The sequence below is a fragment of the Bactrocera latifrons genome, unplaced genomic scaffold (genome assembly GCF_001853355.1).
Source record: "Bactrocera latifrons isolate USDA-ARS-PBARC rearing strain unplaced genomic scaffold, ASM185335v1 scaffold_25, whole genome shotgun sequence".
NCBI lineage: Eukaryota > Metazoa > Arthropoda > Insecta > Diptera > Tephritidae > Bactrocera > Bactrocera latifrons.
This window is the reverse complement of record NW_017536074.1, coordinates 1,509,309-1,527,714: the sequence shown is the minus strand read 5'-3', so window position 1 is coordinate 1,527,714 and position 18,406 is coordinate 1,509,309. Positions and strand designations below refer to the sequence as shown.

At 36.2% G+C, this 18,406-nt stretch overlaps 1 protein-coding gene across 1 annotated transcript in view; it reads left to right on the top strand.

Moving 5' to 3' along the window:
• The window catches only part of LOC108969388 (insulin-like growth factor-binding protein complex acid labile subunit), a 197,135-nt gene extending 179,698 nt beyond the window's left edge, over positions 1-17,437 (top strand). Inside the window, exons 12-15 of the mRNA XM_018934068.1 lie at positions 2,198-2,344; positions 2,712-2,874; positions 5,090-5,221; positions 12,955-17,437. Coding sequence (XP_018789613.1) covers positions 2,198-2,344; positions 2,712-2,874; positions 5,090-5,221; positions 12,955-13,439 — 927 coding nt within the window. The 3' untranslated portion in view covers positions 13,440-17,437. The remainder of the gene's footprint in view (positions 1-2,197; positions 2,345-2,711; positions 2,875-5,089; positions 5,222-12,954) is intronic.
• Positions 17,438-18,406: the final 969 nt, after the last annotated feature.

Below are 18,406 nucleotides of genomic sequence, written 5' to 3'. Positions count from 1 at the left end.
TTTGTCCGTCGCAATGCTTTAAATTTTTCCGACCCTTACACGTTAAAATTACTGTATACATGCTGTGTTCGGTCCATTTTGGAGTATGCAGTGTTCATCTGGAGACTATATTGCATATCATCAATTAATAGGGTCGAGCGTGTCCAAAAGATTTTTTAAATTTGCTCTAAGTTTGTTGACCCAATACCACCGTATACTTCCCGTTTATTGCTTTTACATCTTAAACTACTGGAAAATCGTCGGTCCGTTCTCTGCCTTTCATTTGTTTTTAATATTATTAATGGAGGTATTGACTGTCCCTATTTATTAGGGAAAACTAATTTCAATGCTCCCCAACGTTGCCTCAGATCTATTTCCCCATTTTATTATATAAAGGAAAGTACTAACTTTACTGAATATGCTCCTCTCAAGCGTGTAATGCGAGAGTTTAACTCGATTTCCGAAAAAGCTCTTCTTGATTTTTCTCATTCTAGGATATCCTTCATTAATACCCTAAATTCTGTTTTTTAGTTTAAGTTGATTATTTATGTACTTTTAATTGAATTATTTTAGAAAGCCATTTAGCATCCTAATTTTCCATTAGTCTGTAAGAACTAATGTTCATAGACTTAACTAAATAAATAAATAAATAAATAAAATTTTCCGTTAAACTCTTTATAAAAAATGTTCCTTCCGCTCTGCCGTTCTTCCCGTTAAATTGGTTATCTGATAGACCATAATCAGAAATAATGATACAGCCATTTATTTTCTTTATGTTGTAATACCTCATGTAAAAGGTGATCCATTCTAAGTTACCTCCTTTTTACAGAAAAAACGCAGAAACTGCGAATTAAAAGGCGGAATTTTTATTATCAATATTCTTGAAAATTATCGCTATCAAATGCTGGCTACGGTCAGATCGTCCAATTAATCCGATTTTCTATAACTCTTTCGAGCATTTTGACAGGTAACTGCGTTGCACCGGAGCGTTAATACCTTGCGTAAATACAAAAGATTCTTAAAAAAAAACTTGATTTGGATCTGTCCGTGTATAATACACATTTATGCTATATAGTTACCCAACCTTAACTTATATTTCTTTCGTGAACTAAAAACCACTTTCGTGCACAAATGTATCTCATTAAATGAAAAGGTTGTTCATACAACCAGTTGACTCCAATCATTCACTTTGTATGCCCCATTTTATATCGATACGAGTATAGTGGTTCGATTTCAGCAGTTCCGTAAAATTTGCAGCTTCTTAGAAATAAAGTGATGACGAGTATAGAGATAGGCTCAACAATTAATTCCAACATCTCCTTCTGCTTCTTAGTTAGACTCCCTTTGAAATTAAATAATTTCTTCAAGTTTCTAAACGGTTTCTTAAAGATTGGATTTGGATGGATAGTTCCGTGCTTTCTCATTTTAATTCAAATCAAAAGTTATACATACACATTTAGTTAAAAAGTAGGAGATGAAATTGAAAGATCTCAACACTGGCTACCCTAACATTCCGACATGCCTGGGGTAAAGGCAAAAGTATCTCGGATCCTTAGATACCGAGGTGAAATAGGGAAAGTAGAAATCTATATTGCAAGCACCTGAGCGGATTTGTGATAGGTTCAGGGCGTTTTTGCTAATAGCTGATGTCCAACTACGAATCTTTTTGAGTGACTTCTGATAGGGCTTTACATAACGGTCTAAACTGAGTAATCAGCCCTCTAACCTTACTTAAACAAGCCAAAGTAGTTTTCCGTAATTATCTCAGAATGAATCAGCTATATGCTAAAGTAAACAAGTAAAATAAAGCTTTAATAATGGTTTACATATCGATGATACCGGAATTATGGAAAGATCGAACGAAATAATTCGAAGTGAAGAGTTGTAGTTGATTTTATAAAGAGGCACATTATTCAGCCACTTGACAAAAAAATTCTTAACTTTAACACTAACTTGCTATGAAATAAACTAAGAACGATATTCCGTAATTTTATAAAAATACTGATGGGCAATACACCCATTAATTTATATCCCACAATATTATTCGATTACTTTTGTATATACTACATATGTATATGTAAGTACACTCACTCACTACACATCTGGGCTTAATTCATTAAAAATTATTTTTCTTTTCATTACATGCGCCACACATACATATGCATAATTATGCAAACCGTTCGCAACTAATCTGCGCACAACTAATGAACACCAACAGTTTTTGGACTTGTCGCGCAACCAATTGTACGGCATCAACGAGGACACAGTGGTGCGCATCCAGCACATACGCAATGTGCGGCTGGACAACAATCCGCTGATATGCGACGAGTGTCACATGGGAAAATTAATAAATGTCGTGCAACATGTGAGTACCGCAGACAATTTGACCTCAAAAAGCAAACGCAAAAAAGCGGCAATGCTGGAATAGCAACAACAATTGCCGCAGACGCGATGTTCGCGCTGCTGCGACTTTTCGAATTGCACTTATTGTTACTTTTTCTGCTTTGCTTTCGATAAATTTACCCGCAATTTCGTTTGCATTTGTATGCAAATACTTGCAAATGCGAAATCGTGCGCTAGAAGAAATATGGTGCACTTGTTTTTGCATTTGTTGCAATCACAACTGTGATTTGTGGCATATTCCTATTTTAGTTCCGAATTTATGCGCTTGTTTTTTACGGAACATCGCTGCATTCGCATATATTTATGTATTTACTAATATTTCGCCACAGCTTCAGTGGAAGTGGGAAACTTATCCGATTTGCTTTTTGCCGAAACCGTTGCGCGGCTCTGAAATCACTGATTTGGACATATCGAAGCTGCATGATTGCTTGGACTACATAACCGATGAGGAGCAGAATGCAGCCAGTACATCGCACAATTTTCTTGAACGAGGTAAGCATAAGTATACGCGTGTTTGCGAAAGTAATGATTACAATATATCATACAATGATTACTTCAATAAAGAAGAAGATACAATGATTACAAAACGAATTAGGTTATGCCATTATTATGATATATCTTGGGAATGATTACAATATGTTAATGAAAAACACACATGAGATCTTAATAATTTTGGATACATCGCAGTAACTACAAAAAATTTGGCAAGAAAATATATGAATATTTTTTTCTTTAATGTTAAAGTTCATTTACGAAAAATCATGTGGAATAGCACTATTCATTACTTTGCTCATCTGAAGCTATACCATTTCCCAAACGTTCTAACATTTTGTGGATGCCGTGCGAAAATAACTCCGCTGGATTGACGGCCAAGAATAGATTAAGCCAATTGTTAAGGCACTATTTTGATAAGAACCATTTTTAGTGACGGAGTTCTGCTACCACAGATCAGATGGTAATCTGAAGAGGCTTAAAAACAGCAAGACACCAGGGGTCATGAATTATTGACTGAGCTGTCGGCGAGAAGTTGCTAAGTATGATTTGATTAATATATGCCCAATTACTGAAATTTGAGTTTAGTATGTCCTATCCTCAAGAAGAGTTATTCTGCAATATGCGCTAGTTATCGCTTGATCAGCTTTATTAACATTGCATATAAGGTTCGTTCGACAGTAGTTTGTGGAAGATTCAACCCCTTGTAAATAAACTGATTTGATGTTATCAGTTCGGCTTTAGAATAGCAAGTCCACCTTAAACCAGATTTTCACAATACGTCAAGTCATGGAAACGACTCTTGACAAATATATCGACACCCAACGCTTTTTAGTCGATTTCAAAGCCGCTTTCGTCAGCACTGACAGGACCTCTATGAGACAAAGCAGTTCAGTCCTTTTCAATATAATACTGGAAACAGTGATACCGCTAATGTAAACAAATGGGATTGTCTACTTAACAATGAACGCAGAATATGTTGACAATGTAAGCCTTAACGGCAAATCTGTCAGTGCAGAATTTCCAGCCCAAAAAAAGGGCAGAGATTAAGTTAGATTGCTGATCAAAGAACGCACGTGAGCTAATATGTGTAGTCCTTTGTGAGGACAAAGTTTCGCAGGCTACATTAAAAGATGCCTAATGTCTTGGGAACTACGTCACTGTTGGCAGCTATAAATTTGAAAAAGTTAGGGACTTTGTATATCTCGAAAGCAGCATATATCCCGTCCATAAAGTAAGCGTGGTAATCAAACGCAGAATAACACTTGCCAACAAGTGCTACCTGGGAACGGTAGCCAATTAAAGGCAGATTCCTCTATTCGTCGAACAAAAATCACGCTTTATAAGGCTCTTATTATTCCCGCTCTATTATGTGGCACAGAAACGATGGCGAGCCGAGCTGAAAAAGTATCAGTAAAAAGCATTCACTGTTCTTCGCAAGATCCATGGAGCATGAGCGATGAGTATCGAAGAAGGTGGAATGAACTCGTACGAGCTATATAGCAACATGGATATATGTAGTTAAGCACATACAAATCAAACGAACGTGCTGATTAGATCGTGTCGTCGGGACGGAAAATAATGTTCCATCGAAAAGATCCTTCTACGCGAAGCACAAGGGTGGACAACGTTAATACGGTCACCCCTCTAATGGAAGGCCGTGCCGTGACCACGCCTTTAGCAAAGTTGTTTGTTCTCATCCCAGACTGACCCTCATTTATAGGCCGGGTGAGGCAAATAGTTGAAAATTATTTCTCAAGTGACTCCCAAATATTTTACAAATTTTTCTTGTATTTTGCAACAATCTTCCTATCTTTTCACATTTTTTGGCCGCCTAGGACGTTCGTTAAGTAACTATCATGATTTAAAAGTGAAAATTTCGGTGTCCAATCCGGTATTACCATGCACGTATATAGTTATGGACCCAATATATGCAATGCATTTAATTTCTTAACTTTGCGAACCCGCTCATATTATATAAACTGCTTATAGTATTAAAACCAAGTTGATTAAATAGCAGCAATTAATAATTTACAAAATCATGCAGTAATTGAGTAAATAGCAAACAACGAGCTTACAGTGTACATTTTGTTACCTAGTTGCTTTACCATAATGAGTATAATCACCTGGTTTTGCACTTTTCTTATTACAACTATTTTCCTTCTCCATTCCTTTATTTTCTCACCATTTTCACCCTTCGCTTGTTTACTTTTAGGTGGCCTTAATACTCTCGCCATACTTGGTGGCATTATATTGGTTTTAATCGTTGTCATCATACTGGCTATGGCTGTTTGCTTTTCCAAGCGACGAGCACGTTACTATACACGTGAGGATCGACTGAACGGAGGTGAGTAGCGAAAGAAAGTGAAAGCGAAAGTGAACTGGTGATTATGCCAAACGGATTAGTGACAATAATTGTCGAGTGTTTTTGGTAGTCGAGTTTTATGTTACACATAAGAAGGCAGGTTACAACAAATTTCGTGACAAAAGCATTCTTTTTTACAAGATTAACCATTGAAGATTAAATCTTGAACCTTTTACCATGCCCTTTCTCTTTCCTGACCACAGATCGCCGGTAAATTATGACTCCTTTAATGTTTGTTATTTTAACTTTCGTTGCCGATAGTTTTCAATTTACCATGCGTCTTTTTTTTCCTTTTTCTTCATTTTCAAAGGTTTTTGCATTAGTCTGTATGCAATTGATTTTATATCCATTGCGACTTACCAGTACATAGCAAAGTAATCTATTTCGAAGTTACCTACTTAAAAAAAAAAATCAGTTACTTCAAATTTAATAGAGACTCATATTATTCTCCGAAACAACATTCTTTGACATTAATGTTTTTAAGATTATCTCTCTCAAATATTGGCAGAGACAATCAATTACAATTTTTCGACGACTCGTTCGAGCATTTCGACTGGTAACTGTCGAATGACACGCGTATTGTTTAACTCCAAGGCTTGAAACGAGGCGAGATCATTTTTAAAGAAATATACTACTATTTTTCTTAACTGTATGCCAGACGTGGTCATGCGGTCGAATATTATTCAATAATGAATGCTGGGTCTCATGATGGCTAGTATTGCGAATAGTACGTTTAGGAGGCCGATTATGTTCTTTATAGAACGTAAATTTTCCTAATTAATTTTTCATAATTTAATCCAAAACAAGACTGAACTCACGCTTGACCTGTCAAAAAATGCTATTGGAAAAAATAGATCTACTTGGATCACCCTTTTTACATATTTTATAGGGTCTTTACCGTTTCTAACTTCGTGGCTAACTTTATACACCTAGTTCATTCTATAAATACTTGTATAGCATTGTCTTACTATTATATTTCCTTAGTGTAAGACAAGCAAGTCTTATTATTATGGTATACTAAGAGCTATCGAGTGCTTCTTTGTGAATTGGTGAGTTTTAAGACTAAAGGGAGAATATGTGAAAATATTCAGAAATATTTTATACAAATTTGTACGAATGTATATACTCACGTTTATTGTTTAAATTTGTCGTTGAATAATCAAGAAGAGAAATGTGAAGTTAAAGTGAACGAATTACTGAGTTAACCTTGAATATTTCATACTCCACAACTGCTGCCGAGGCAAAAACCATAATTGTTAACATTCGGAGAAGCGTAGTGAAACATGATGAGTCTTCACTATTTGCACTTGGACAAAATATTTTACAACGGTAAGAAAACAAAGGCTTAGCAGGGATAATGGCTCTACCATTGTAAGCCAGCTGCTGGACCATTTTCCATGGCGCCCCTGCAACATGGCTAAGTGTTTTGTTTTGTACAAAAACCTTAAACTGAAAAAGAATAATTATGGGGGAAGCGAATTGCAAGCATAGAGATAATTTAAAGTACTTTGTCAATCCCGAATTATGTCGTTAATGAGCAGAGCTTTATAGGTTTACTAAGGTCTTCAGTAATCTCCATTTAATTCGATTAGCAAGCGGTTATGGCACATAATCTAAGAAAGGAATTAGAAACGATAGTGATTTCAATTAAATTGCTCGCATTGCCTTCAAATAAAACAGTTTTAAGTTAATTTCAATATGCGCTAAAAGTAATAAAGAAGTTACGAACACATAAAATGTGCGAAGGCGCAAAGCCTGATGTTAAGAAAGTGGTAACCCCAAGAGCAAGCAATAAACTAGATCCAATTAATTTAAATGTTGCTCGAAAAGAGGCAAGAAAAGCCAAAAGTGCAAATTAAGAAAATATACGTGGAAAACTCTGTTCTGTTCAAGTTAACTTGTTGCAAGAAAAAAAAAATTTTTGCATAAACCTCACAACGTTACTCCGAACCAAATAGGCGTTTAAGCAAACGACCTGGGGCCTGAGCAGTAACTCCCGGAGCAAAGGGTGCAAGAAATGGGGAAACGTGAAAACTTTGAAAGAAATATGAACGGGCAATGCCACCCCTTCCCAGCATATCCCTCTGCTACCTATTCCGCCGCTGACACAACCCTTTGGGCATATAACCACAGGCGCAAGGGATCACGCAGTATGCAAGCTTTCGTCATTTGCAAATAGCATGGCTTATTAACTTTCTCCGCTGCGTAGCCGGGGAGACGAGGACACGGTAAGACGGGTAAGCCCGCATTTAAGGCTGCAGACCGCGAAAAGTGTGAAGAAAAAATTTAAATTGCTAAAAAGATGCATTGAAGAGAAAGTGAAAATGCAGAACTAAAACATAAACGAAAATGAACTCGAGTGCCASTTGGGAGAACGGAAGTAAAAAGAAGAAAAAATTTGCACTTAATTAATGAGGGGCCACGGCGGCTTGCTGTGAGATCCCCTTCCAGCAGCGCACGAAGGTGAAGAATGAAAAATGGATGTTAAATGCAGCAGTAGCTGAATTAAAATCAACTCGGCTAAAAAGTGAGAGAGTCGGTAAATATTTGTATAAGATGGCGCAAATAATGAAGTGGCATSAAATTATGCAGCTATTAAATTAACAAATATTTATTTGATCTGCTGCTGCAGTTATAATAGCTGAGTGCGATTTAAGTTTAATTTAGAGCAGCGCGCTGTTGACGTTTCTCCCAACACCCATTTGGGAACCCCAAATTACCCTTAATAATTAAAAAACTATGYGAAACGATTTTTCTCTACTTTTTCCMAAGSAGCTGGAGACAAATTTTACTTACTKRTACCAGCTATTTGGTAATGGCTTGAACACCTTACAAATTTGAGAACAATTAGTAAAAGGAACACATAGTCTGCCTCCACCGATTCTGTCTTCCGTATCTATKGCTTTCCTTATTGTCTATTCGAAACACCAATTTAAGGTATATAAGAGATAGAAACTAGAATGGCTATTGAAGGCTGATTCAAGTAGAGATACGGAACTGAAGCGGCACCGCCTTTCTAAACGATATCGCTTCGCTGTAAGGGCTCTTAAAACGATCCAAGTTCGAACCAAATTTTGTTTAACGATAAGGCTCATTTCTGGTGCAATGGGTATGTAGACAAGCAAAATTGCCGCATTTGGCACGAAGACAAACCTGAAGAGCTKCAAAAGCTACCATCGGAATCTTCGGTCCATATTTCTTCAAAAATTATTTTGTGGAGCACGTATAAGTCAATGGCCACAGTTGATGCCCGAAATTAAAGCTCGTGATCTCGGCGGCATTTTGTTTTAACTAGACAGCACTACTTCGCACACATCGCATAAATCAATGGGTTAATTGAGAGAACACTTCGATAGATAATTATAATTTCACGTTTTGGGCCGGCCAATTGGCCACCATGAGTTATAAGTTCCAAAGAATGTTCTTTCGAATGATAAATAAACATTCCCCATTAAATTTGAAATTTCTGTGTTTTTCCTTTAAAAAACTAGGGAACCTCGAAACGGATCACCTTTATAAGGAGATATTTGAGTAAAAATGAACTATATACTCTGTGCGACATCTTATAGCTGACATACATACTGATCTATCAATTACATGTCCTTGTATGGACAACCCTTTTTTGTCGATATATCTTAACAGAATTCGATGAGTCTACAATAACAGTCTCCAAGTCATGTATGGAAAACTKTCTTATTTGTTAAGTACCTCTAAGAAATTTGTCACAGATTATTAACCAAAGCATCGCTTAATCTCCGAAGAAATTATTCAAWTCGGAACACGACAGCATATAGCTGTCATACAAACAGAAGAATCAAAATCATATTTTGGTATTGAATAGTTTATTTATGTTTGGGGTATTATAGTTTTGGTGACACTGAAGTTAATATGTTGTCTTATTTTTCAAAAGCACTGTGGAGACTATTATACGCCGTTTACCAAAGGTTGCACACATAAACTTTTCCATTCAAAAAAGATTACAAAGTCAAAGCATTTCAGACAATAGTCATAAATGAAAACCCACAAAAAATTTAAAAGCACATAAAGCAACAAAATACAGTAAGTAACTGTTTATTAATAAACAAAAAAGAAAAGCTTTCAAAAAGTGAAATTGCACCTCAACATTTTACTACGCGCCGCTTTTATACCTAAGCAAAGCCATCATTTAAGCACTCGTAATTGCCAAAATCCAATTTCTTCCGCTGCTCGAACTTCCAAAGCATCACGCCACTCAATGCAACAGTGTAGGAAAGTTGGCTTGTTGTTTCGCGTTTCCGCTTTGCCACGTTAACGATATCGTTTTCCTTTATGGCCTGCTGTGTTGCAGCGCAGAGAGTGCCGGAAAACAGCTATCGCCATTTTTCAAACTGTAAAAGCAATCCTGTGGCGCGCACTAACTTACTACCCGCTCATAAAAAGTAGAAATGAATAAAGGAGCAATAACAACTACAACAATAACAACAGTAAAACTCCAATGCGCCAATAATAATATTAACGGTAATGATAGTTGTAGAATCGCAGAAAACCAACCAAAGGTCGCATTTGTATGTGTGTATGTGTGTGTGTGTGTGGAGCCATTATCGACAGCAAAGTGGGAAACTGCGGCGGACACAGCGCCAACGGCAGAACGGAAGCAAACTTTTGAAAAACTTTGAACACACTTTCTTTTCATTTTGTTTCCTTTTTGTTGGGGGGTTCGATAGTTATGTTGGAATTGCTTCGTAGTGTAAAGCAGAATCAAAAAAAAAGCGCCAAACAAAAACATAAAATACGATCTGTGAAGAAATTAAAAGTAAACAAGCAAACGACAAAACAAACGTGATCTGTGCTGTGCTAGTCAGCTGGAAAGTGTTCTTCTGTTGGGATGTTTGTGGCAGTAAAGATTACAAACCAGGAAATGGCTTGTTGTTGCGCACATATGCACACGCACATTGATTGTGTACATGCAAATAAAATGGAAGTTTCGAAAATATTAGAATTTGTACAAATTTCACAGCATTATAAACTTCAGCTTTTGTTTCTCCATTTGAGTGTGGTGAAGTTTTAAACTCAACCAATCAAAGTGGTGCCATCACATTTTGAGTGTTACGCAATTCTTTAGAACTTTTAGATTTTTTGAACATATGTATATAATCTTGTTTCAAAACAATATCGAGCTGCATCATTTCCGTAAAAATGTCTCCAAGCCCTCAGTGATCCACCTTGACATTTCAGTATTTGGCATATGTTACGATCCAGCACACCAACCTGTTTATTAATTGTCCATGAGAGCCAATCTGATCCTATGCCATTAATTTTGGTTTTACCTGGCCATGTAAGTTTGTTCTAATCATCAATGGTGAATTGTTCATATTTTTTGTGATCTATAATCGAGCTTTATAGTGCCTCACTTAGAACGGTTTAACTGACACTAACTCCATGGTCCTCTCAAATGACTTTATTAGTTTTTTTTTTATTTATTGACTAATTCAAGAGGTAGTTTATATTTTTCTGCGATTTCTCGTGTTAAAAATGATTTTGAAACTCAATTTTGCACGAATTTTTACAGCGTAGCCGACCAGCGTATTCTCAGATCGTCTGGTAACTGGCGAATGACATGCTTGCTGCTTTACATAAAGGCCTAAATCAAAGCTGAATTGTTCGCATAGATTTTATATTGCATATGTACCCACCGGAAAAGTCTAACGGTGTGTTATCACACAAAGTTGGTAGCCAATTGTCTCGCCCAAAACGTGAAATTATCTGCTCACTGAAGTGTTCTCTCAATAAATTCATTGATTGATGCAATGTGTGGGAAGTGGTGCGGTCCTGTTGAAACCACATGTATAATGGTGCGATAACAGTAAAATTCTCACCCGCATCATTATTGACGAAATATGAACCGATGACTCCACCGGCTTCAGTTCTTGCAACAGCAGTATTTTGTAAGCTTTTAATTTATGATATCGACTTAAAACGACCAAATCGTCAGTCCGAGTTGCTGCGAACTCTCCACGGTCTTCGTGTACACTCTCACTATGTTTTCTTCACTACGTGCTGGACGTGCTCTATTCGGTCGAATATTATCCAATAATGAATGTTTGCTCTCAATATGAGTGATGGTGTTACGTATAGTACGCTCAGTAGGTCGATTATGTTGACCATAAGTTGAGCGAAGCGCGCGAAACACATTATTTACAGAACGTGAACTATTGTAATGAAGTTGAACGATTTGTAAACGTTCTTCAGACCTAAATATTTTTACGATGAAGTGCCGAACAATACTGACAGCTTTAGACGACTCACGCGTGATCAGTCAAAAACAGGTGAATGAAAAAAGTACCTCTACTTGGTACAAAATCATTTATTTCTCAAACAAATATGGGGAATGCAAGAATAGCGGCAAAACCTAAACCTTTTGAAGCAGTACCACCGCTCAAATAACTTTCTCAGTGATCCCTTAATTTTATTCTCTCAGTACTCGGTACTCTTAAAATTTGCTTAATTCTGTGAACTGCATATCAGTGAGTTTTAGGGAATTTTCGGTAAAATAAATCACTCGCGCTTCGTACAAAAACTTGATTCTTGACTTTCAGCGAAGGTTTCTTCAACGTTTATCTTCTTATTTCAATAATATAACACAACTAGTATTATTTATTTATTATGTCTTCACGTGCTAGTCCGATTCTGTTCTCATTATCTATTACCAATATATTTTTGTAATAGAGGATTCACACAAGAACTTGATTTTGATCGATCAGCGCGAAATCCATTCTTTACAAAACGTGAATTTTTATAATAAAAAATGTCAGCTTGATACGACATACGCATGATCTATCAAAAAAAAAAGGGCTGTTGAAGAAGGTGCCAAACTTGGATCACCCTTTGTATAGAATAACATAAACTCAACCGAAAGGGCTAAATTTGATATTTTTGGTAATCATTTTTATTGGAATATAGGGCCAAAAACTATACTAATACTCAAACATAACGAAGAGATGTTATATATTCACCCATATATTCGGCATTAAATCTGTTAGATAAGATTCGTGGTAATTTTTTAACCGAGTTTGCAGATTTTCGGTTTTAAACTAGTTTTCCTAAAAATATACGATGTAAAGCCGGGAGTTTAACATTTATATGTTCGGTATATGTTGGCTACTAATTACCTATTTTTATACAATTTTGGCATCAAACATATTAGAGACACTCACATCCCTTCTGTACTTTACTGTAAGGCTTCTTGCCACCGAAGTGTTTCCTCAACTATTTAAGGTACCATTAGAGGTTGTCAACGTAACCTTTGTAGCCGGAGGAGAGCCTGTTTACTATTTCAATTCACTTAGTTCTACAATGCTGGAGGAAAAGCTGTAAAAGCTGGTTGAAGAACCTTTAGTGGTTTGTGGGATTTAAAGAATAAACCTATTAGAATAGTAGGAGCACTTTTTGTAGACACACCGTATTCCAAAAGTTTAGTTTGGTGAGAGTTAAATTTGAATAGAATTTTTATTTTACAGAAGCCACATCTTAGTACGATTTTCTATGGCAAACTACAGTTTTGTACCATAACTTTTATTTAATACTACCATTAAATCTTTGCTACAAAGTTCCCACAAATGGCAGCCTCCACTCAAAATTAATAAAAGATATTAGTAAAACCCTAAAATAGGAAAACTTTTCCTAAGTTAATTACAAAATATGTTAATGTTATTTTCTTTCTTCGACCCACTTCTTAGGTGAGAGCGGCAAGTGTATCGAAAAGGGTATGGAAACTAGTAACGGAAATGGTATCAACGGGGACAGTCCCCCTGAACATGCTAAAACGCCTACCACGCCCACAAATGAAATCAACTTCAAATTTCCCATCGACGATCGCGTTTGCACCATCGATGAGCTGGTGTTGCCACCCGCACCACCGCCACCTAGCAAAGAGCCGCCATCACAGCTGCCACCACCACCACCAGCCACTGCAAATAGCGTTCTAAATAGTCTAACTTATAATAGTTGTACCGGCAATAATACAGCCACTGCCATGGCGGCAGTAGCTGCTGCGGCCACCGTTATACCGCCCGGTGCGCCATCGGCTGCGGGGGATCTACCATCTGAGGCAATCGTCGTTGTGTTGCCCACGCCGCCAACGCATTATAAAACCGAACAACAACTGCAACAACCCCAGCAACTGCAGCTGACCACAATCGAACCGCTGATCAGCGTGAACTGACCGACGGCTATTAATGTTGCAAGCGCCTCAGCCACCGTAGCAGCCACAAATAAAAATGTCAACACACCAGCGACGACGTTGGCGTTTTCGCCATTGACCGCGAAAACGGGGAGAACGATAGATAGAGGACGGCAGTTGGCGTTTTCAACCACGACGCACACGTAAGTGCTCGCAACCAATATGTACACAAGCTGCAAGTGCAGCAAAGCGAAGTTATATTTTTTATCATTCGAAAACATTTAACGATAACTATTTTTAAGAAGCCTATAAATAAGATTGTGTACAATGAAACAAATGCGCCGTAAGTAGAAAGGATTATAATTGAGAAGTTTGGAGTATTTCCATTACTGACTTAATCCATATTGTACTAGTAACGGATCTATAAATTAGTTAAAGAACGGATTTTTTCTTCCAAAAGTTTTTAATATTGTCGTATAAACTTCAGAATTTCCCTGTTTGGGGTCTTGGCAACTCATATCTAAGCTCCTCCTTCCACTCCGCCACTGCTTCGTACCACTGGAAAATATCAATTTTCAAATTTTTGATGAGTGTTTCGTTGAAACCTCCGAAATAAGCAAATAAGAACTTACATGAAATCATTTCTTATTATTTGCTGAACTGATTACTATAACATACCTCTTACTTCGGATTTTTAAGAGCTCAGATGTTTTAAGCAAAACTAACTCCGTCTTCCCTCGTTTTCTGTAAGTTCATATCGGGTATATTTTTAGGCTTGTATATTCTAGCTCTCTTATCATACATTCATAATTCACTACCGACCAACTTCATAGTACACCATCCTATCGTTCGATGACTCTCCTCTCCCCATTAGTAAATATACTTGAGGCCTTACTACTCCCGATCTTCACACACCACCTGAGCGTAGCCAGTCACCAGCATGGATTCCGAACAGCACCACCACTGCACTTAGCGTCATAAACGCTCAGATAGTTCGTATCCTTAACTATAAACTACCCAGCGACATAACGATCGGCGTACCGTTTTACTTGTCAAAAGTCTTTGACACAGTCAATCACACAACGCCACCTGAGGGCATCGAATAAACAACGCTTCCTCCAGAACTGATGGGGAGGACCATGAGTTCGAGGAATTCGAGTTGCTGCGAGCTTTATTCGGGATACTATAGGTGGTTAAACTCGTACTTATCCGGAGTAGACGCAGACGGTTATTAACAACAATAAAACATTTAGTATTTTATAAGCATCTGCTCTCTAATACATTCCAGTAAAAAAAAGAAAACCCCAATAACCCGTTTTTCTTTTTTTTTTTTTTAAACTATTATTTCCACCGAAATTGTGGTTGGTCCGAGGATTGCTAAGGAATCATTGCTCCTCCAAAAAATTCACAATAAGAAATACAGCAGTCAATTCCTTTGAATCACAGTATGATATGCCTCGCCATCTTATCGAAATTAGCAATCCTCAAAGTATTTGCCTGCTTGCAAGCCGTAATAATAAGAAATCATCCACGATTCTATTTCTATTGAATGTCTCATGTATTAAAAAAAAAAAAAAAAACAAAGCATGGCACGAAGAGTTGATGAGAGAGAATTTGGTCCAAGTAGTTATCTTCAGTTTTCAAAGGATTCAAAATAAGGTAGATTTATTCTCAATATGCTAACAAACAACAAGGTCTAAAATCGACTTAAAAACTAGTTAGTTTTCTCTGCACTGGCACCCAACTTTCTAATCAAACAACTTTCTTATTCCGTTTTTAGTTTCTAATATTAAAGAGCTTATCTAGTAACCACAGAGCTCATTCTTTCAGTCCAAGTGAGTACCAACCTACATATACTGACTGTATCTTCCATCAGATTCCACCATTGAACCCAACGTATGCTTAGTATGCACTCGCTACTGATGTATGACATACAGATGACACCACTACATATGCATGCAACGTCTCCGCTTTTGAATGTAATTGAGCCATTTCCACCGATTTAATTGCGGATATTGCGCGATTACAAGATATCATTCAATTCCGAATGTGCGACGATACGAATACGCACAAATGAAGATACCCCTTGACACCGGAAAAAGGGCACTTTACAATGCTACATGCGTATACAGATAGGTAGAAGAATGATTCCTCAGCAGAGCGCGCACATACTCAGCAATTTAGTCAAAACTCGATAGCGCTTACTGCGATATGGTTTTCTTTCCGGTGAATTTTAATGACTTAATGCAGAAAATGCATACCCAACAACAACTGTCGGTGCACTACAACGGCGGTTTTCGCAAAATTCAAAAATAAAAAAGCGTTTCAAGCTATTTTTGCTTCATTTCACTCAACTGCATTTCTTCTTCGGCCTTCTTTGCATATATGCATTTTCAATTTCCGGCGCAATTAAATATCACGAAATCGCTAATCAAAAATTCCATTGCTAATTTTAAAATACGAAATAATTTTCAATTCAATAATTTCGATAATTGAACTGTACAGACAATATTTCGTTTTCTCATAAATGTATACTTCGATATTTACATATTTCTGTTGCGCCTAACTGTATGCTCCAATTACAATCGTTTCTGCTAAGAAGCGCGTGAGGCAACCATCTTCTGTTTACGAAAACATTACGGGGAATATGTGTGTATAGCGAAAAAATGCGAAAACCTAATGAAGCATAAAATTAGGCGCGGAAGCGTGCCGCAAACGTTTCATTTACTTGATAAGAGAGATTAAGATTAAATATTTAGTATGTAATACATGCATTTGCTAAGTTTAAGCGATAATGTGTAAGCTCTACTAATTATAGCCTGTAAGTAGCGGCGACACATTCAAAATGTGATACTAACAGAGAAACAACAATTGTGTTTAGCAAATTATAGCAAATAATGTAATGAATTTGCAAAACTAACGAATCGAATACTGATGTATAGGGCTAACAACGTAAGTATATAACTAATGTAAATTATATATATGTGTATATAGTGTGTAGAATTCACTCAATGACATTCATATGTATGTAACACGTATACCATATAAGCACATTAGGGGTGTTCATATAAATTCAAATGTTTTTTTCTTTTTTTTTTTTTAATATATGTGCCTCTATATTCATTGAAAATGCAAGGAGACTATTTTTATTTAATACTTCATCCAAAAATTAACTTGTTTTTAATACAGGAGTTGTTAGGCAGACCTATATCTCACAGAGAGTTAATGCCAAAGCGTTGAAAGCGTTAATTTTGCCACGAAATGTGTCAAGATATATTTGTGGCAAATAAGTTGGCAACTCAGCTGAGCAAAAGTCTAGTTTGCTTTATGAGCAATATTTTCCGCTGCGGCCCCCATTTGGATCATAAAAGTTAAACGTCACTTCCCATACACGATTTTGCATGGCAAACACTGAAATTCGTGGTATGTCGAAATCGGCAAAGGCCAGCAAATCAAATTTGCAGCAGTAAACCACGAATACTTTCTCCGGAACTGTCAGTTAAAAAATCTTAGTAAAACTAATTATATTTCAATTTTAAAAGTATTATCATAAGTGTTGGTTAGTTAGGCTTAAAGCGTTTTAATATTTTAAGCACAAAGCGAAAAGAGTCTTTACAAACGACAAAAGACACAGTAAGTCTAATTATAAGATTTCACAAATTACAATTTATAAAAGTTTTTGTTTAAGTTTTCTTTAAATTTAACTTTGTTTTTACTCAGACATATTTTAAAAATAATATATTACAGTAATTAGTAATGTAACTGCATATACTATAATTGAACATCAGTATCCATAACCAGTTTTACATTTGAACACATATTATCACCAGGAATTTAGTTAATATTTCACACAACAAATGCTCAAAACTTGTTTGTACTCAAACAGCGTGGCTCCATGCATTAAGCCTATTTTATCATATAATATGTTAATGAATAAGTTTATTAAAAATGTTAAAATAAGTCTTAAGTATAATATTAATTAACTATTTTTTATAAACTACGTTCGGTTTCAGATATTAATTACGGTATTCACATTTATTAATTTCACATGTAAGACAGTTAAAATTTTACCAACAATAAAAATCGATACTCCATTGATACTTATTTGGTTTTATTCATAAGAGAAAAACATATCGATATGCAAAGGTTAACAAACTGTGAAGAAATACTGAACTACCATGTTTTTTTTTTCCCCTTTTTTTTTTTGTTAATTTGTCTCACATTTGTAAAAGATCTAATTTAAACAAGTGAAGAAGGGCTTAGTTCGGGTGTAACCGAACATTTTTTCCTCTTCCAGTATGCACGGATCAAAGCCGGCTAAATACCTTTAGGTATTCGCCAAATTAAAAAAATGAAGCGAAAGGGTCCAGCTCCATTGTTCAACGAAATCGCGATTGGATTGTAATCAAATGTGGTATCATGTTAACTTATTTCTAAAGTCATAGAGACCATTAGTATATTTTCTATATCTTAATCGCGACAGCGAAAATTATTCTAAAATCATCCTCAAATCAGAGATATGTATTATAAGCTCAACCGAAGAGGCTAATTTTAATGTACTGAAAGGACGAGAAAAACGTCCACGAATGAATTATATTAGATATGAGACTTACACAAACTCCAATAAATTTCTATTGAGCACTAAAACAATAATATTAAATCAAGGAAATATTTTCCCCAAATCACTATCTCACAGATTAACCAAAAGGTTTGGCAAAAAGTCAGCAATATGCACTGAAATGCACATATTCGATACATGGAGGCTTCGAACGTTTTGACCGAATTTCGAAACTTTAAACATCTAGATACTATTTGAGCTAGGATTTATTTGTATTATTGAATAGTTTTTGTTTTATTACTGGAAAGTGGAAGAATAAGTTGGAATTTAAAATTGTGCTATATGGGAAGAAGGCGTGGGTTTTGTCTGATTTACCACTTTTTTCCCACTACGCCATAGGTGTGCAAAAATAAGGATATGCACTAAATTTGGATGATGTTGGATCAATTTG